Consider the following 20,919-nt stretch of genomic DNA (forward strand, 5'->3'; position numbering starts at 1 on the left):
ATTTCAGGAAAGAGAAGTAAATGCTCTCCACAGTGGGAGGTCCCTCAGCCAGCAGAGTAACTGACTGGCTTTCCTGCTGCCCTCCAGCATCTTGGCTAAGTTAGCAGGGAAGCCTTTACTTTCAGTTTCATTTCTGCTGCAGCCTGTGATGTTCTCAGCAGTGTGTGTGTGGTGGATTCACAGGGAGAGCAGCAAAGGAGCCAGAGGCTGAAGCAGCTGAGACCTGTTCTTGCACCTGTGGGATGGGGACCAGGTATATTATTTACTTTTTCTTCCTTTTAGAAGCAGCTCAGTCTGGAACCTGGATTTGATTATTTTTTAATCTCAAATGATATTGTAACTGTAATGCCTACTAAATAATTGTTTTTGTTGTGTATAATTTTACTATGTTAAAATTAAAACCTCCATTTTGATTGGACAATTAGAATAATCCTTTTGTACACTGTAACTATGTTAATAAAAGCTGATTGGATTTGACTTTCATTTCTACGTGGTGACCGAGGGATGGTCAGGAGAGGCACATTCTGTGTTGTCTGGTCTGTAGGGCTGTGGCTGGTTTTAGGTGTGTGAAGCCCAGTTTCTTTCCTTTGACAAGTGACAGATGCACAGTGGCATCCTGACACTCCAGACTCCCCTGCTCTGGCAGCTTCCACTGAGGCCCTTGGCAAGTGCTGTGGGAGCAGCCTTGGGAGGGAGCCCCTCTGCCTTAACTGGGACCACAGCCCCACAATCCCTGGCCAGACTCTCAGGTAACTCTCTCTAGTCAGAAGAGCGTCTTTTCTGTGAGAAATTTCAGCACAAGAGCCTGGCAAATATCTGTTTAGAAATGAATTTAGTTTCTATGTCATTGCCTTTTATTAAGCAGAAGTAGACAAAATCCTCTTCGTCAATGATTTGGGTGTATGTGAGATATATAAATCATTTAGGGTTATATGCATTTGTCATGCTATTGATCTTATTCTCATATGTGGGAGGAAGTTGCGGAGAACCTCTGACTTCACCTGTTATCTAAATTCTCAGGATTCTGTAAACTCTTTTTTTTTTTTGGCATAATGTCCTGAGGGTCATCGGTGTTGTAGTGTGCAATAGAATTATTATTATTATTATCATTTTATTTTTTAAAACAATCTTTTCTCATTTACATACCAATCCAAGTTGCCTCTCCCTCCTCTCCTTCTGCTCCTCCTCACCTTCCACCCAACCCACCCCATTCACTCCCATGGGAGGGTAAGGCTCTCCATGGGGAGTAAGAAAACTCTGGCACATCACTTTGAGGCAGGACCAAGGCCCTCCCCCCTATTTCTAGGCTGAGTCAGGTATCCCTCCAAAGAGAATATGCTCCTGAACACAGTTTAAGCACTAGGGATAAATCCTGGTCCCACTTCCAGCAGCCAACAGACTGCCCTAGCCACACAACTGTCACCCACATTCAGAAGGCCTAGTTTGGGCCTCTTCAGGTTCCCTAACTGTCAGTCTAGAGTCAGCGAGCTCCCCCTAGATCAGGTCAGGTGTTTCTGTGGGTTTCCCCATCATGGTCTTGACCCCTTTGCTCACATTATTGTACCTCCCACTCACAGAGTTTTAGCTTGTTCAAATTTGTTAACAAGTGTGGCTGCACACCCTGACCCAAAGTGTGGTTGCTTTGTGTTTTGGACATTAAGATGGCCCATACAGGTAGATCCACTCTACCCTGACCAAACGTCAGAGAATTCAAGCATACTCTTGCTTCTTCTTTTGAATTAAGAAGCTTGACCTAGAGAGTAACTGCCTTTAGGATACTTGGTCTAGGGTGGGTTTACCGCCTAAGCAACAAAATGCCTTTTTCATGAATTTATGGCTTGGTGTCTTAAGGTATAAAGCAAGTAACTGTTCTACTTGTTCTTTGTGTCATGTTAAAGCAGTCTTCTGCCTTCTTCGCTCTTTTGTATTGGGGTATAAAAGTGTATGAAGAATTAAAAGCGGACAATTCACTGGAACTCCCTCCTGGTACTATCCTATGTTTCTGTTTTATTATTTCCATTCACGTCTTCATTCTCTTTACTGACTTTTCTAGTCCCCATGCCCCTACTTTGGTAAGTCGTATGCTTGTCAAAGCTGGTCTCAGATGAGTGGTGCTCACAATGTTGGACAAGAGGCAATCTCCCAAACACACGGACGTGTGAATAGCAGTACATGACGGACCCTGCATGAAGAAAATTACGCTGCAGGTACAGAGGTGAGAAATGAGTGCTTGGAAATAAATAATAATAGATAATAAAAAAGGAAAGAAAAAAGTGGGGCAAAAACATCAGGAGTAAAATTTGTAAACAATATTTGTAAATATGGAACAAGGAAATAGTATTCAACTATCTGTATGGTTGCTTGGATACATCTTGATAGCCAATTGGAGTAGAAACAAAGGAAGAGATTTTTAGAGTTTGTAAATATATTCCTGCCCCCACACTGGTGGCGTATCTGCTGGTGCCTTCAGGTTGCTCCGGGACTCAGAGAGGACAAAGTGAGGTTTTCCCTTCCTTCCGTAAGCTGTAGTGCTGTGGTCACTGAGCTGCAGTCTCTGCTACTGCTGAGCAGATGGGAAGAATGAAGAGAGTGTGGCAAGTTGCCCCGCAATGGCCCGGCTCACGAGTGAGACCGAGGCTGCATGTGCACAGGCTCTGTAGCCAGCTGAGTGGGTCTGACCTGTACCACGCTGCAAAGCCAGAAATGGCAGGAAACAAAGTTTGAAGGACTATGTCTTCTGACAGAAATGACTGAAGGCTACTTGGCCCATGAGGCAAGGCTAGGTAAATCTATTGCTTTTTAAAAATTTTTTTTTTAATTTTTTAAAAAAACTTTATATAACTTTATTTCATGCGCATTGGTATAATGATGTCAGATTCTCTTGAATTGGAGCTACAAACAGCTGCAAGCTGCCATGTGGGTGCTGGGAATTGAACCAGGGTCCTCTGGAGGAGCAGTCAGTGCTCTTAACCACTGAGCCATCTCACCAGCCCCTAAATCTATTGCTTTTAACAGAGGAGAGGATTCAAGAATTTCTGTAGCTTTATGATTACAAGGATTTAAAATAAAAAGCAAGGATAATAAAAATTGACATGGCTATACCCACCTAAGCTTGTGGCCATGGCAGTTTTAGAGCCACTGCAGTGGTTGGCACTTGGGGACCTGAGATACAGCAAAAAAGAAAAAAATTACCAGTCAGTCCTAGTCTATAGTGGTACTGCTGAACATGACCTGTGTCCAGTCCAGGCACAGCAGGCAACGAGGGACCAGCCCCTTGGTCCCAAGTTCCCAGCAGGACACAGTCAAACAGTGGAGAGTATGGCTTGTGCCCCGCCACATGGCCCATCTTAAGCTGCGACCCCAGATCCTGGTCCCTAGCCTGACAGCCAAGCTGAAAAAAAAAAAAAAAGTAGCCCCAGGTAACTGCAGCTCCAGGCCCAAACCTGTATCTGTGAAAATGTACACGAGCAAGTTAAGCCTGTCAGCTAAGACTTGCAGCTTAGATTAAAAAGATAACTTACACACTTTTAATACAACACCCAAGGGGGAAGACTGTATTTAAAATATCCTACAGGAGACCTTGAGTCACTAAGTGAAATTCTTAAAAAGAGCAGTTATCCAAATACTACGAGACAGCTTACAGAAGCTGCTAAACAGGTACTCACCCAGGTGGAGTATGCTATACAGAAACACCAAATGCATTATATTAATTATTATCAGTCTTGGCAAGTATGTATATTACCTATAAAACTTACTCCTACAGCAGTATTATGGCAAAATGGTCCACTTTTATGACTGCACCTTCCAGGTTCACAATTAAGGTATTAAACCCTTATTTTGAAGCAGTAGCTTGCTTAGCACAGAAGAGCAGGATAGAATCTAGAAAATATTTTGGCAGAGAACCTGCTGTGATCTATGTTGCTTATACTAAACAACAGATTGATTGGTTATTTCAAAATAGTGATTCTTGGGCAACTGTGATTGCTCTATTTGAAGGTTAGATAAATAATTTTTTCCCAGATGATCTATTGTTGCAATTCACACAACTATATTCCTTTATTTTCTCTAAAGTTGTAGCAAAAGATCCCTTATAGGAGTCTATGTTAATTTTTACAGATGGTTCTTCCAGTGGAAGAGCTGCATATGCTGTTAAGGACGTGGAGTTCAAACAGAGCTGGCCTCAGCTCAAACAGTTGAGCATGGGCTGTTGCTATAGTACTTCATTTTTTTGCAGATAAGGCCTTTAATCTATATACTGACAGTCAATATATATTTTTTTAACACTCTTCAAGTTCTAGAAACTGTCCCATGTATTGGGACTAGCAATAAGCAAGTTAAAAATGCTATTTCAGCAAATTCAACATGCCATACAATGAAGAACCTTCCCATGCTTTGTAGGGCATGCTAGAGTGCATCCAAATCTTCCTGGTCTACTGGCTGAAGGTAATGCTTTAGCTGATAAGCTTACAAAACTAATCGCTTTATTTCAGGTTGAGCTTGCTCCGTGATCACATGCTCTGCATCATCAAAATAGTATAAATTTAAGAAAACAAATTAGATTAACAAAAGAAGCTGCTTGACAAATTGTTAAGTGATGTGATGTGTGCTCACGGTATTTACCTGTACCTCATTTGGGGGTAAATCCCCAAGGACTACTTCCTAATCATTTATAGCAAATGGGTGTTATTCACATTGTATAGTTTGGCAAATTAAAATATGTGCATGCGACAATCGATAAATATTCAGGATTCTTGATGGTCACTGCACAAACTGGAGAAGTCACTAAGCACGTGATAACTCAGTGCTTAAAATTCTTCTCATGCATGGGAACTGAAAAATAATAAAGCCAGATAATGGGTCCGGATATGTTAGTAAAGTATTTCACCAATTTTGTTTCCAATGGAAAATCAAACTTATAATCCTCAAGGACAAGGAATTGTGGAATATGACCATGGCTCCTTGAAAACACAACTTCAGAAGATAAAAACAGGGAAATTATGCCCTCAAGCACATGTAATGCTTTAATTCATGCACTTTTTACACTAACTTTCTTGAATATATATGCCCGTGAGCAATCTGCTGTGAACAGATTTTGGAACGATGGCACCAAGGCGACCATTGCTAAAGCGAAGTGGAGAGACCCTTGCACTGGATTATGGAGAGGACTTGATCCTGGGTTAATATGGGGTTGAGGGCATATCTGTGTTTTTACACAGGATGAAGATCAAGCAAGATGGCTTCCAGAATGTCTGGTCCCCTGTGTCCAGCAGAAGGGTACCGGCCTCAATGTCATCGCAGCTGCTAATGCCCCCACAGAAGAGTCCAGAGTGAGAGTCTGTGTTCCTGACTTCCTCATATCACCATGCTACAAGCTGAGAATATTGTGGTGACAGCAATTCACAGCCTCTGATGGACTTGTGTGCAAACTTCCAGACCTAGTGAGTCCTGTTTACCTTGGAGCCAGCCCTAAAGCACCAACTGAACATTTGACTGTTATACTTTTTTGGACACAGAACTTATTTTGCCAGTATGATATTCAATCTGCTGTTGAAATAAAGGACCTGAGAACTGAGACCTCAATTTTTCCATCTGAGAAAAAAAAGACATATTACAAGGAGTGACTGAATTGTGGATCTTAAGAGGTGTGGATAGCCTAAGGGTTTTTGCTGCTTCTCAGAGACTGGGACAAACACTTAAAAACAGCATTGCAATTGAACTCTTACCTATCATAGAAACCTTTTTTTGTCTTTTGTTTTGAAGGTATTTCAGAAAATCGTGATGTGACAAATTGTATGTTTATTGTTAATTTCCACACTAGAATTATGGTATTGGCCTATTAATGTTTATAACTGCTTTAGTTCACTAAAAGATGCTAATGATTAGAAAAAGATTAGAACTTGTCTAAGAGGAGTTTGACATTACCAATGAGTTCTTGGATTTCCCCTGTTTAATAAGACAAATTTTGATTTTGATACAGCTGAAAACTGTTAAGAAACACCCTAGAACAATTCAAAATGACTCCCACTCCTGGTGATTTTCTACTCCTTCAATTAGGAGATAATGTAGCCATAGGAGCATATATATCACAAAACATTATTTGCTTGCACATTATTTCCTCACTATTGGTAAACTCCCTTGACAAAGAGATGGCTCAAAGGCTCAGGGCGCCTAGAGGTGCTTTCTCCTTTAACCCTTTGCTTACAGAGGTTGCAGTCAGAGATGGGTAAGGTCCTTTTCTTCCTTGGCACCTGAGACAGGGGCATGAATGATTAAAGAGCATGTACTGAAGGCAGATGCAATAATCTGTCCTGTAGCAGAAGCTCAGGCTTTATTAAAATTAATAAAAAAAGAGGAGTATGTGTAGGCCCAAAAATGTGAGCCTATTTCCACCTTGTCTGAAGGCCAGAGAGTTTTCGCTTGCTCAAATTTGTTAACAATGTGGCTACACACCCTGACCTAGGGTGTGGTTGCTTTGTGTTTTGGACATTAAGATGGCCCATACAGGTAGATATACTCCACCCTGACCAAAGGCCAGAGAATTCAAGCCTACTTCTGCTCCTTCTTTTGAATTAATAGGTTTGACCTAGGGAGTGGCTGCCTTCAGGATACTTGGTGTAGGGTGGGTTCACCACCTAAACAACAAAATGCTTTTTTCATGAATTAATAGCTTGGTGTCTCAAAGTATAAAGCAAGTAACTGTTCTGCTTGTTCTTTGTATCATGTTAAAGCAGTCTTCTGCCTTCTTTGCTCTTTTGTATTGGGGTATAAAAGTGTATGGAAAATTAAATGGGGTAATTTCAGTATTAATGGAACTCCCTCCCTCGACCCAGGAGTGATTTAATTGAGCATTGTTCAATTACCCTCAATTTGTAGGCTTTCTGCAATTAGTGTTGTTCTTAAATTCTAACTTTAACCCATGTTTGTCCCATAAGATACAAGGAGTTATTTGGATTTCTTTTTGTATCGGTTGAGATTTGTTTTGTGGCTGAGTATGTAGTCACTTTTAGAGAAGGTTCCATGAGGTGCTGATAGGAAGGTATATTTTTTTGTGTTTGGGTGAAATGTTCTATATTTGTCTTTTAAATCCATTTGAGTCATGACATCTGTTAGTTCTCTTATTTTTCTATTAGTTTCTGTCTGGCAGACCTGTCCAGTAGTGAGACTGGGATGTTGATGTCTTCTTCTATTAGTGTGTGAGGTTTGATGTGAGACTTTAGTTATATTTCTTTTACTTATGTGGATGCTCTTGTATTTGGGGCATAGAATGAGACTTCTTCTTGATGGATTTTTCCTGTGATGAGTATGAAGTGTCCTTCTTCATATCCTTTGATTGATTTTAGGTTGAAGTCTATTTTTTTTGTTGTTGTAGATATAGGATAGCTACACTCGCTTGTTTCTTAGGTCCATTTGACTGGAAAATCTTTGCCTAACCCTTTACTCTGAATTAATGTCTGTCTTTGATGTTCAGGTATGTTTCTTGTATGCAGAAAAAAAGTGGATCCAGCTTTTAAAAAATCTTTTCTGTTAACCTGTGTCTTTTTATCGGTGAATTCAATCCATTGACATTAAGAAATATTAATGACAAGTGATTGTTAATTCCTGTTATTTATCAGTGGTAGTGCTTGTGTGTTCCCTTTCTTTGGGGTTTGATGGTGTGAGGTTATCTGTTGCCTATGTTTTTGTGGGTGCAGCTAACTTCCTTGGTTTGGAGTTATCCTTCTAGTACTTTCTGTAAGACTGTATTTGTAAAAAGGTATTGCTTAAATCTGGTTTTGTCATGAGACATTTTGTTTTCTCTGCCTATGATGGTTTTTTTTTTTTTTTTTTTTTTTTTTTTTTTGGTTTTTCGAGACAGGGTTTCTCTGTAGCTTTGGAGCCTGTCCTGGAACTAGCTCTTGTAGAACAGGCTGGTCTCGAACTCACAGAGATCCGCCTGCCTCTGCCTCCCGAGTGCTGGGATTAAAGGCGTGCGCCACTGCCGCCCCGCTTGCCTATGATGATTTTAAACTTGTCTAGGCACAGTAGTCTGGGCTTGCATTCATGGTCTCCTAGTTTGTGCAGTAGAATTTTATTCCTTTCTCTGGCTGAATAATATTCTATTGTGTAGGTTATCAAATGTGTTTATCTACACATTTGTAGATTATCTGTTGATGAGAGCTTGAGTTGTTTCCACATTTTGGGTATTGTGAATATGGATGCCATGATCATTGCTGCTCAAAGGTCTGTCCAAGTTCTCTTTGTGTTGTATGTAATTGAAGCAGAGTTTATGGATCAAATGTTATTATTTTATAAAACACCAAGACTATTCTTCATGAGGTAGTATCATTCTCTGCTTTTAGCTCCTGTGCATGAACCATTTAAGTTATTTAAATTATGATTCACTTTTATTTTATTTTTTGTGGTAGCTGTCCTGATGGGTATGAAATGACTTCTTCTGGTTTTGAATGGCAGTTCCTCAATGTTTCCTAAAGCTTTATTATAATGCAGACTGGGTTTGAAAGATTGTTGAACAACTAAACTAGTAGGTCTTAAAATAACCTCATTCTTGTGTAAACTGCAAACTCAAGCAAAATCAAGCAGGCAATTTCAAGTATGTTAGTCAGAAGCAAGACTCAACCTCAGCAAATTACAAGAAGCCAATCCATATGAGATCATGTGACTATAGACTTTTATACCACACCCTGGATTGACAAGACAGAAATCGTGTAACTAAAGTTTCTTAGTTTAGCTCCCATATTTTCCTAATAAAGCTGACTGACATGTTGTCATGGGAACATAGACACTTTATCTTTCAGTCTGGTTCTTTCCAGTTTTCACATTACATCTTTTTTTCAAATGAATTCTTTAAAATTTTAGAGTTTTCTTTTACAGGGTGTTTAGCCACATTGAATATTATCTCATGTTCTTATGGCCATTCATAAACCTTCTTTGGAGAAATATCTAATCTAGTGTTCTGCCTATTTTAAACTTGAGTTGTCCATGAGAAATTGTAGACTCTTTGTTTAAGATATTAATCTTTAACCATGTATTTAATGTCCAGTGCTCATCACCAATTCTTGGACTGTCTTTTATACTCTTTATTTATAAATCCTTTGATGCACATAAGTTCTAATTTTAAAACATGGATTTTCTTCTATTTATTCACTCATATTGAGATTTTGGTATCACATTCTAGGAATAATTTCTCCTTGAACTCCAAATTAGGTAAAATAGACACCAGGTTAGTCTGTTGCAATTACGGTCTTCTCTACTTTCTGTAGACAGACTCTATCAGGTGGGATGCGGGGTTAGGCAGTGAAAAGTCAAGTAAATGCACATGTAATTCACATTATTTGTTCATTGGGACATCTCAGTGTTTGTGTAATTCATGGGTGTCTTTAAAAACTCCGATATATTTTCTAGTCACTTTAAAGTCATTCACAGGGGGAACAAGGGCTTAGAACCCAGTGCACTGCCATTTTTCTGGGTATTTAAGGTTTTGAAAATTCACTTATCCCATTGGCAGTGTGCAGTAATCTGTAATATAGGTTCATACAGATTTTGGGAGGTCATATACTAAAGACATTCACTACAAGGCTTAGCATATTGGCAGACCTTAATGAAGGTAACAGTTGTTTGGTATTTACTATTGAAGTAAAACCTTATAGATGATGGAAGCCATGTCTTACCAAAAGCTTCTATGGAACTTTGAGCAATGATGAAGAAAGTATTGTAGATGGAGTGGCGGGCTGTGTCCTGCCACCCGGCTAGCTTTACCCAAAATAATTACATGGAAACTGTATTTATTTAAACATTGTCTGGCCCATTTGTTTTAGCCTCTTATTATCTAATTCTCACATCTTGTTTTAACCCATATTTAGTAATCTGTGTAGTACCACGAGGTGGTCGCTTACCAGGAGAGATCTTAATCTGCATCCATCTCAGAGAGGAGAAGCATGGCGACTATCTATGGCGACTGCCTGAAGTGTCTCCCCAACTCTGCTTCCTTTCTCCCATAATTTTGTTCTGTCTACTCCGCCTACCTAATTTTCTGTCCTCTTAAAGGGCAAAGGCAGTTTTTTTTATTAATCAATGAAAGTAACACATAGACACTCCTCCATCAAAGTATTTATTTACTGCCAATAGGAAATGTGCAAATGTCATCAGTCCTAAGCCACTTAAGACTTGAGTAACACCGAAGCAGACAATGGCTTTGTATTTATTCTTCTTGCAGATTCGTCTTGCAGATTCTTCTAGGTTGGCAAGTTGCCATGATCGGATCCCAAATGATAGCTCCCATTTGTCTGGTGGAAAACCACAAGGACCGGCTGTCTGTGAACCAGAAAGCCATAGAGATTCTGGACAAGATTTCACAGCCAGTGGTAGTTGTGGCTATTGCTGGATTGTACCGTACAGGGAAGTCCTACCTGATGAACCGTCTGTTAGGACAGAATCATGGTGAGTGGTATGCTGGGTGCTAGCTGGGTGTTTTGACTGTCTTTGCCACATTTTCTTAATTCTGATCCCCAGTTATAACAAAGGAAAGCCAAACTGCTTGCAGCAAAGTCACCCTCTCATGCTAATTTGCATGAGTAATTACTGCTCCCCAATAATTGGTTCCTGCATTATTTCCTTCCATTTCATTAAGGAAAATTTCTCCCAGGAGAGCTCAAGACAGGGCCTTTTCTGATGCCTAAAGCAATGGGATTCTGTGTGTCAGTCTCTTGTCTCAACAGAAGGTTTTTCTTTCTCAATAAAATATTTCAATCAGGATAGAAAGATCTTTGAAAACTTAAGTCTTTAAAATCATGGGTAGGAGAGATGGTCTAGGCTACTCTTGCAGAGGACAGGTTTTGGTTCCCAGCATCCATGTGGTGACTCAAAAGTCTGTAACTCCAGCTCTAGAGGATTGGATGCCCATATTTGGCCTTTATTGGCTCGAGGCATGCACATGGTGCACTTACATACATGTAGGCAAAATTCTGATATTCATAAAATGAAATAAGTAAATTTAAAGATTATTTAGAAATAAATAACTTTATTTTTAAAAAACTTTAAAAAGGGCTTTATATCCTTTTAAAGCAGGACTTTTGTTTTTGTTTCTTTTCATTAATAACTTTGGATATAAAACTATTATAACAATTTCTTTTTCTAGTTTTTTTTTCTCTTCTTGTGTGTCTGTGACTTGGAACCCATACCATTTCCCACAATTTGTAAGAAGTACCTTTTTCTTTTTTGAGACAGTCTTGTTGTTTGATCTGGTTCTAGCTATGTAGTCCCAGTTGCTCTCAAGCTAATGGCAATTGACCTGCCTCTGTCTCCCACCTTCAGGAATGACAGGCGTGTACAACCATGACTGGTTCAACACACTCACTGCAGCCAGCAAAGTGCTCCATGTTCTCAGATTTGTGATATCTCTCTGTTTTTTTTTTTTTTTTTTTTTTTTTTTTGTGTGTGTGTGTGTGTGGCATCATTTATAGGCAGCTCATCTTGAGGAAAGATGAAGCACCATTTTGAGTGTTGGGATTCACAGCACTGCCAATTTTCATGTGCGTTGTTCTCTTCTTTGCTTTTTCATGGCTGTGTATAAAACACCAGAGAGAATAACCTAATGGGGATCGATTTGTTGGACACTTGTTGGAGTCATTGATCCTGGGACCATGGTGACATTACAGTGGCAGCTGCATGGATGACAGATGGCAGAGACTGAGGAAGAAACTTGGGACCCAGTCATAACCTCCAGTATTACTTCTCTGGCTGCTGTATGCTCCATCTAGTCTCCAACTCCTATATCCTTCAGAATCCCTCAAAATGGTGCTGGCTGCTGGGCACTGATGTTTGAGCACACGGGGCTATCTGTGCAGGATGTTCACATACTGAGCCTAAGTCCTCACTTCTTCCCCCAGGCTTCCCTTTGGGCTCCACTGTGCAGTCTGAAACCAAGGGCATCTGGATGTGGTGTGTGCCCCATCCCACCAAACCAAAGCACACCCTGGTTCTTCTGGATACTGAGGGCCTGGGCGACGTGGAGAAGGTAGGATGAGGCTCAAGCTGTCCCTTATGATCCCTTGTTATCCAACTAATTGATCTATTTATAAATACATCTAATAGTTTTACAGACTGAACTACAGCAGGTGAGATAAACACTCATCTATTTAGTTTTCACTCTTAGATAAAGACAGATTTTTTTTTTTTGAGACAGGGTTTCTCTGTGTGGCTTTGGAGCTTGTCCTAGAACTTGCTCTGTAGACCAGGCCTGTCTTAGATTCATAGAAATCTGCCTGCCTCTGCTTCCCAAATGCTGAGATTAAAGGCATCTATCACCACTGCCTGGTGGTCAGATGTATTATATTAGGCAAAACATTCTTTTATTTTTTGCCATTTGGGTAAATGATTTGATTTAGTGCAAGTAAAGCTTATTTAGCAGTTCAGTTCCTAGATTCTAGGCATAGTAGTTAGAAATGAACAAATTAAAGGCTTTTTTTTCCCATGAATGCTCCTACTTTCATTGAAGACCTTTCTTGTGTGTATCTGATATTGTCCAGTACCTGGAAAGCAGCAGAATGGAGAGAGGAAGAGCAGTCACGGTGCAGCCTCTGACCTCCAAACTCCAGAAGGAGAGCTGGGGCTGGAACTTTTGAGCTAGTCTGTGTTATGTCAAGGGTGCAGGTCTTCATCTCTTGGGCCTACCCCCCACTGCAAGACGTACCTGGAGGCCTTTGTCATTCAAAGTGCTGGCATGTGAGAGCTGTCACCCATCAGCACTCCTGTAGCTAGCTGAACAAAGGTTTCCATTTTGAAAAGTGACCCAGGCAGCACTTTTTAAAATTTCTACTGTGAGTATTAGGTGGATAGATGCCTCGATGATAAGGTAGGTGACAACTTAACAGGTATATAAGAGGAAGGATGCTTAGATGAGAAGGTGGATAACAGCTCATCTCAGCTGAGAAAGAATGACTTCTGGCTTGTCTTCTTAATATTTTATTTTTATTTTTTTAAAAAGAAAACAAACTATCTTTTTTCATTATACATACTAATCCAAGTTCCCACTCCCTTCTCTCCTCTCATTCCCTCTTCTTACCTACCCCCATCACACTACCCCATCCACTCTTCAGAGAGGGTAAGCACATTGCTTTGGGAAAGACTCAAGGCCCTTCCTACTGTATCTAGGCTGATCAAGGTATCATCCAAAGACAGTAGGTTCCCAAAAAGCCAGTACATGCAGTAGGGATAAATCCTGGTGCCACTGCCAGTGGTCCCTCAGTCTGCCCCAGCTGTACAACTGTCACCTGCATTCAGAGGGTCCAGTGTGGATCTATGCTTGTTTCTTCCCAGTCTGGCTGGAGTTGGTGAGCTCCCATTAGCTCAGGTAGACTGTTTCAGTGGGTGTACCCATCATGGTTGTGAGCTCTTTGCTCATATTCTCATTCCTCCTACTCTTCAACTGGACTTTGGGAGCTCAGCCCACTGATCTGCTGTGGGTCTCTGCCTCTGTTTCCATCAGTTGGTGGATAAAGGTTCTATGCTGGTATTTAAGATATTCATCAGTCTGACTACAGGATTAGACAAGTTCAGGCCTCCTCTCCTCTATTGCTTAGGGTTTTAGCTGGGTTCATCCTTGTGGATTCCTGGGAATTTCTCTAGATCTAGGTTTCTTGCTAATGCCATAATGGCTCCCTCAATCACGATATCTCTTTCCTTGCTCTAATCTCTGTCCTTCCTCCATCTTGACTATCCTGTTCCCTCAAGTTCTCCTTGCCCCTCCTTCTTTCCCCTACTCTTCCCCTTCCACCCTCCCTTCTCACCCACCCCCATGTTCCCAATTTTGTCAGGTGATCTTGTCTATTTTGACTTTCCAGGTGATCTAAATGTTTTTGTTAGGGTTCGCCTTGTTACTTAGCTTCTATAGGATCATAAACTATAGGCTCAATGTTCTTTGTTTATAGCTAGTATCCACTTCTAAGTGAGTAGATATCATATTCATCTGTTTTGTCTGGGTTAGTCTGGGTTACCTCACTCAGAATGGTATTTTCTAGTTCCATCCATTTGCATGCAAAATTCAAGATGTCATTTTTTTCCCACTGAGTTATATTCTAATGTGTAAATGTGTCACATTTTCTTTATCCATTCTTCAGTTGAGGGACATCTAGGTTGGTTCTAGGTTCTGGCTATTACATTACAAATAATGCTGATATGAACATGGTTGAATATATAACTTTGTAGTATGATTGAGCTGTGACTCTATTGAATGTTCTCTCTGGTGCAGGCAGGGCTGAGTTTCCAGTGATCTCTCTTTTAGGTGTAGATGGGCCCAAGGCTCAGATGGTGGCTCCTCTCAGTTTAGGCGGTGCTAAGGCTCTGGTTATCACTTCTCCAGGTGCAGGCACTGTCATGTGTCTGGTGATTCACTGCTGTAGGGCTGAGGCTGAGGCTCTGGTGTCTGGATAGTTTCTGGAGGTCTCTGCTGTCACTATGACTATACTGTGTCCTGGCAAGGCCTGGTAGCATGGCAGGGTAGGTGTTGAAGCTGTGTCCTTGCGTGACCTGATCACATGACTGGGCGGGTAGTGACCATGCCTTTCTTTTAGAGATATGTATTCAAGTTCTTTCTCACATTTAATTGGGTATTTGTTTTGTTTTGCTGTGAGTTGTATGATATTTTTATGTATTTTGAATATCTCTTGGCAAACAAGGTTTGGAAACATTGCTCTCACAATCTGTTTTGTATTTTTCATTGGTTATTTCTTCTTTTGGCAGGAAACTTTTTAGTTGATTATGCTCTACATGTCTAATTTTGATTTTGCTTCATGTACTTTGATGTCATAGCTAACAGTGCCACTATCCAGACTAATGTCTAGAAACTCTGTTGGGTCTTCACATGGTTTCATGCTCTCCATTCATTTTCTTTCTTATGTAACTGAAATTTATGAATTTTGTCTGATACCTTCTGAAGTTTCCTCTTCTCTAGACATGAATAACCAGCATTCTGCTATTTTTCTGCTGAACTTTTTAAGATTAGTGTATATGTGGGATCTTGTGGCATTTGTTTTTTTGTGAAAGGGCGGTCACTGCACTTTCCTAGATGCTTGCCGTGTTCATCTGCATGTTTATATCACAGGATTTCTTTTGTGTGTGTCTGTATCTGAGTCCGGTGCAAATATGTAGCGTGTTTTCTCTGTCTAGTCATCATTCCAGGTTGAGTTCCTGCCTTGGCTGGGACTACTCAGCAGTTCCTTCCCTATGCTGCTCTGCTTGCCTTCGCACACTCACACTGTGACTGCCATATCCAGGGTCACATCCTAGCACTTATCTATTTCCGATGGCTTTTGTGTATAGTGTGCATGGGATCTAATTCTGCTTTTCTGCGTGTGGGTGTCCTGTTTCTCCAGCACTATTTGTGGAAGGCACTGTGTTCTTGATTTTTGTGTTCTCGACAGCCTTGGCAAAGGTCAGTTGATAGTTAATTCATAAATCTGTTTCTGAGCCTCTTACTCTGTCCCATTGGCATATATCTTTGTTTTGTTATTATTATACTTTAATTTTATTCATTGACACAAGTGAATTGTACAAATTAATGGGGTTTAGTGTGATATTCCAAGACAGGCATTGGCCATTTTCACCTGCTTTGCTCTTCTTGTATCTGTTAACAACACTTTGGAAAAGGCTGAATAAACCATATTTTTCTGAGTACTATAGCCTGGTAATTTGTTTTAAATCAGGATGTGTGCTGCTGTTCTTGCTTGAGATTAATCTGGTTAAATTGGATATTTTGTGATTTCATGTATGGCAGGGACTGCTCATTCGTTCCTGGCTGCCCAGACCCAAAAATCATTGTACAGAAACTATATTAATTAAAATAACAAGGCCACAAGGTCAACCCAAATGGACTCCTGAGAGGTGCTTTCTTCAATCCTCTGCCCTCATGTGTCTTCCAGGTTGACCCTATGAATGACTCGTGGATCTTCGCCCTGGCTGTGCTTCTGAGCAGCACCTTTGTCTACAACAGCATGGGCACCATCAACCACCAGGCCCTGGAGCAGCTGCAGTATCCTTGCAGGACCTGAGGTGCCGTGTTTCATTGAGTGTTCTGGAATGCATGTGGAGGAACAGACCTGCCCTGTCTGTGTGGCTTTTGGCGGGGGCAGAGGAGACTCAGACAGAAAACAGTGTTTATTGTGATTTGCTTTTAATGAGAGAATCATGAGAACGTGCATGTGAATTCACTTTTCCTTAACCTAGTTCCAGTTACGTCACAGAACTCACTGAGCTGATCAGGGCAAAGTCTTCTCCAAGTCCTGATGGAATAAAGAATTCCACGGAGTTTGTGAGTTTCTTCCCAGACTTCGTCTGGACTGTTCGGGATTTTACCCTGGAGCTGAAGTTAGATGGAAAGAACATCACGGAGGACGAGTACCTGGAGAATGCACTGAAGTTGATCCCAGGTAGAGGGAGGGCTGGGATCTGCTGAGTTGCTCCCATCGTTTGTGGGGTCCTCCTGTATTTGCAGTGGGATGGATGGAGGTCTGCAGAAACACCGATAGGCCATTGATTGATAATGACTGGGAACTGGAGTTTAATTTCTTTTGAGGAAAGTAGACCCTAGAGGATAGGAAAATTATTCCAAGTCAGGACTTTAAGGCCTAGAGTCTAAACTATCTAAACTTCTCCAAATCCAGAGATTGTATTGCTAGACTTTGTGTCTGCCTGCCTTTAAGGAATAATTGTCTACATAATTCTTATTTATAAGTTTATCATACATAGCCCATCTCAAAATATATTTCACAGAGTTATACATTTTTCTACTCATGGAGGAGCATAGGTTTTTAATGATGGGTTGGTTATGTTGCATGCAAAACATCTGTTCCAAGTAAACTGACAGATGTGTCTTTCCAGTCTGTGCCTTCTCAGTATGTGTCATTGTTTATCACAGCCTTCTATTTTTGTTCATGCCACAGTGTCAGGAGAAGTAATATTAGTGGTCTGTAAACTATTTACATGGACATTATTAGCACAAGTAGAGCTTTTGAAGCTTGCAAGGAATGCCAGTTCTGATTTGCTCACTGCTTTCATTTTTCTGTCTTTGGGGAAAGCAGCCTGTGAAACCAGTACTCACAGTCCTGAAATTATATGTGAAAGGAAAGTATCCAGGCCTGGACACCCCATGACCCAGTTCTCAGCATGAAGATTTATTTGCCCCAGAGAGAAAAAGGGCGTGGAATAGGAGGCAAAGATAGGGACAGAGGATAAGGGAGAAGGAGAAGGGAACAAGGGAGATGGGGAGGGGATGCTTGTTCCAGAGGACGAAGGACAGCCTCTGGATAGAGGAGATACAGACATGGTCCATAGAGAAATGGCAGTTTATGAAGGGAATGGGTGAAATCCCATGTTAAGATGGGGTGTTTATTTTTAATTGGGCATGTTAATTAGGTGAGCCAAAGGGGGCTTTTGTATGTTGCACTTCAATACATCCATGGCTGGACCTTGGTAGTTGGTTTCATCAGGAGGAAGTGGCCAAATAAAGGAATAGACCTTAGTGCCTAGCTCTAAGAATGTAATCCAAGGTCTTTAACAAGGAAGAGGGAATTAGGGAAAGGCAAGGCCTACCAGAGCCAGGTTAACCACACTCAATCTGGCTAAAGTCCCTTCAGTTTAATCTATTATTGTTTATTTATATTCAAGCTATCACAATATAGCTGTTAGCTGAGCTGGAATTCACAGTTTCTTTTGCCTCTTCCTCCCATGTACCCCTGGGATTAAAGGTGTATACTACTACCCAGCATTCCTTTCTGTTCCGTTCCTTTCCTTTCCTTTCCTTTCCTTTCCTTTCCTTTCCTTTCCTTTCCTTTCCTCTCCTCTCCTCTCCTCTCCTCTCCTCTCCTCTCTTCTCCTCTCCCTTCCCTTCCCTTCCCTTTCCTCCTCCCCTCCCCTCCCCTCCCCTCCCCTCCCCTCCCCTCCCCTCCTCTCCTCTCCTCTCCTCTCCTCTCCTCTCCTCTTCTCTCTTTTCCTTCTCTTCCTCCCTCCTTCCCTCCCTCCCCCTTCTCTCCCTTCCTTCCTCCCTCCCTCCCCTCCTCCTCCTCCCTCCCCTCCTCCTCCCCCCCTCTCCCCTCCTCCTCCTCCTCCCCCTCCCCCTCCTCCTCCTCCTCCTCCTCCTCCTCCTCCTCCTCCTCCTCCACCTCCACCTCCACCTCCTCCTCCTCCTCCTCCTCCTTCTTTTCTTTATTGAGACAGAGTTTCTCTGTTGCTTTGGTGCCTTGATGGGGAATCTCTGTCAGCCAATGAACTTTAAGGGGGTGGGACCAATATAGGACCTGATTAGCTGTATCCAAGCTGAGGAGTTGTAGAAGAATGTTTTATCCAGAGTCTTCCAGCTTGACTGTACTGGTTTTTAACTTAACAGATGAGATTTATGCTTGTGAAGGACAAAAAAGAAAAAAAAATAGAAGCTTAACAGTGAAACTGACAAGACAGAAGAACAGCTCACAGGAAAGGCTGTAGGTTAGCTTCTGTTAATCTGAAATAGACCTTCATAACCTTAAATTTTAATCATATAGAAAGAAGGGCTGAATTACATATGCAGTATGTTGTAACAGATTGAAACATATATAATATGGTTAAATACCATATTTAAAATATTTGAGACTTATTGTTTTCCTAGTCTGGAAATAGAATGAACAGAGCTCATAGGACTGCTTAAAACATTTTTTAACAGTAAGTGCATATATCTATATACACATGTAGTTTAATTTAATATACACATAAAGTCAAATGAAAATTGAGTGAGAGAAAATTGACGTTTTTATTTTTGATTGACACTTTGTAACAAGCAGGAGGGCATTTAAAGGGAGAGAGAGAAAGAAAGAAACTGGAGAATTAAAGTCACCGGTGAACCGGAAAGCAGAGCCATTGGGGCTGAGGGAGAGCAGATGCACTGCAGAGGCTCTCTGCATGTAATGGACGCCTCAGCGGACCTCGCCAAGGCGTTCCATCACACAAGCACATCAGATGTAACAGAGCATAAAAGTAATGTTTAAAAACACAGCTAATGGCTTAAAGGGAGCTGGTGGCCGGTCATGTAGCTAGAAGACGAGCCGTTACCAGAGTGTGGTCACCTGATAGCGGGTAAGCTGGCTGCCAGCACCATTTGGCTAGGGGCAGAGCCTCTTGAGTCTGTGATTTCTCCCTTTCTCAAGCTCAGATAAAGTGGTGGTGGTTGCCCCTAACAAAGATGGCTGTGATCACATGATGCAAAGCAGAGACTTTAAACAGAAATAACAAGAGAGACATATAGGACACATAGAACATACATTTAAAACAGAATTACATCCGTGTGGCCACACCATTCACACATTCTTCTATACATGAAGTAGACAGGAAACTTATAGGTGCTGGCAGCCCCAGTGGGGGTGGAAAGAGGAGCCCATTCTCCAGGCTAGATGGTGTGGCAGCAGAGGTTGCAGAGGGAGAGGGAGAGAGAGAGGGGGAGAGAGAGAGAGAGAGAGAGAGAGAGAGAGAGAGAGAGAGAGAGAGAGAGAGCGAGAGAAAGAGAGAGGGAGAGGGAGAGAGAGGGAGAGAAAGAGAGGGAGAGAGGGAGAGAGGGGGAGAGGGAGAGAGGGAGAGAGGGAGAGAGGGAGAATTTGAACAGGAGAGGGAAGCACAGCATTTACAGATGGGGTGGGGAGTATAACTCCGCAGACAGGCTTAGTCACATTGTGAGGCAACACAGAGGAGGGAAAGCAGACGGGCTTGAGACGCCGAAAGGGCAGAACTTCCTGTGTTGGGGTCTGCCTTTAGGAAGCCAGTGTAGGTTGTTATTTAAGGGGTACTTAGGCCATTTTTTTTTTTAGTGCAAAGGTGGATAGGCTTAGGAGGCTGTAAGTAAGGCATTGACCTTAGAGGTATTAGGGTCTCTAAAAGACATCCCAAGGGGAAAGTTTGGCTGATAGCATTGGAAGGTTTATTTACCATGGCCAAGGAAGGGAGAGAGACAAGACCCAAAAGATAACTTGTCTGCAAACAACTTTGAGAGAGAGCGAGGGTCGAGTGAATGATTTAAACCATCCTAAGTCTCACCAGCACAGAGGATGGGACCAGGGCCACAGTCCTCAGCCATGAAGGATTACCAGAGATGAATGTCAGTGAAAGCTGACTTGGAGGAGGGGACCTTACCTTTTTTGTGTGCAGCCGTGCAGCAGACAAGAGATTGGAAAATGGTTTGGGTCTAGGATGCACAAGAGCCTCAGTCCATCCACCCATGGGCGGGAGGGAACACAGAGAGAGTCTGGCCTAATCACACACCAGCGTTATGATTTATAGCATGGGTGACCCTGGCAGGTCCCATGGTGAGTGGGAGGTCACAGCACATGGGAGACAGATGGGTATACCATTCAGAGAGACCTTGGGTATGGGGAGTTTATTTAGTGGGTATTGGGAGGTATGGGGGTTTGGGAGGAAGAGAGAGAGAGAAAGAGGAAAGAAGAATGGGGTTTGAAGGGAGGCAGAGGCTGTCACTTCAGAAGAACAGGCAGAGAGAGAGAAAGGAAGAGAGAATCAAGACCAGCGTGCTTCCGAGGGAAGGGGGAGATTGGGAGTTGGCAGATCTTGTCTCTTAAAGGACAGAATACCCAGATGACAGGGAAGGCTAACATAATTATAATGATAACAATAGATTCCTTCTTAGAATTGCTAATTTTGCTATTTCTAATACTCTATTATCCTTTATTTGTGGCTCTTCTTTGGGGTTCCGCTGCACCCTTGCTACAAAGGAATAATTGGGTCAGAAATCACGTGTAATCTGCTGTCCAGTCAACAGGGCACACAACTATAGTGTGCTTGATGGCATGTTCGGGTCTGGATTTCAGCCATGTGTTCTTCCAGGGGGGTTAAAAGTCTCCTGAACTATTTCACCAGATGTCTGCCAAGTACAAACTTGGTATACTTTTG

At 41.8% G+C, this 20,919-nt stretch overlaps 1 protein-coding gene across 1 annotated transcript in view; it reads left to right on the plus strand.

The window, feature by feature from the left end:
• Positions 1-10: 10 nt before the first annotated feature.
• Positions 11-20,919, plus strand: part of LOC119814476 (guanylate-binding protein 6-like) — a 30,298-nt gene continuing 9,389 nt past the window's right edge. The window contains 5 exon segments of the mRNA XM_038330256.1: positions 11-253; positions 10,214-10,437; positions 11,886-12,013; positions 15,915-16,024; positions 16,225-16,421. Of these exon segments, the coding sequence (XP_038186184.1) occupies positions 243-253; positions 10,214-10,437; positions 11,886-12,013; positions 15,915-16,024; positions 16,225-16,421 (670 nt within the window). The 5' untranslated portion in view covers positions 11-242.

This window comes from Arvicola amphibius, chromosome 1, assembly GCF_903992535.2.
Source record: "Arvicola amphibius chromosome 1, mArvAmp1.2, whole genome shotgun sequence".
Taxonomy (NCBI): domain Eukaryota; kingdom Metazoa; phylum Chordata; class Mammalia; order Rodentia; family Cricetidae; genus Arvicola; species Arvicola amphibius.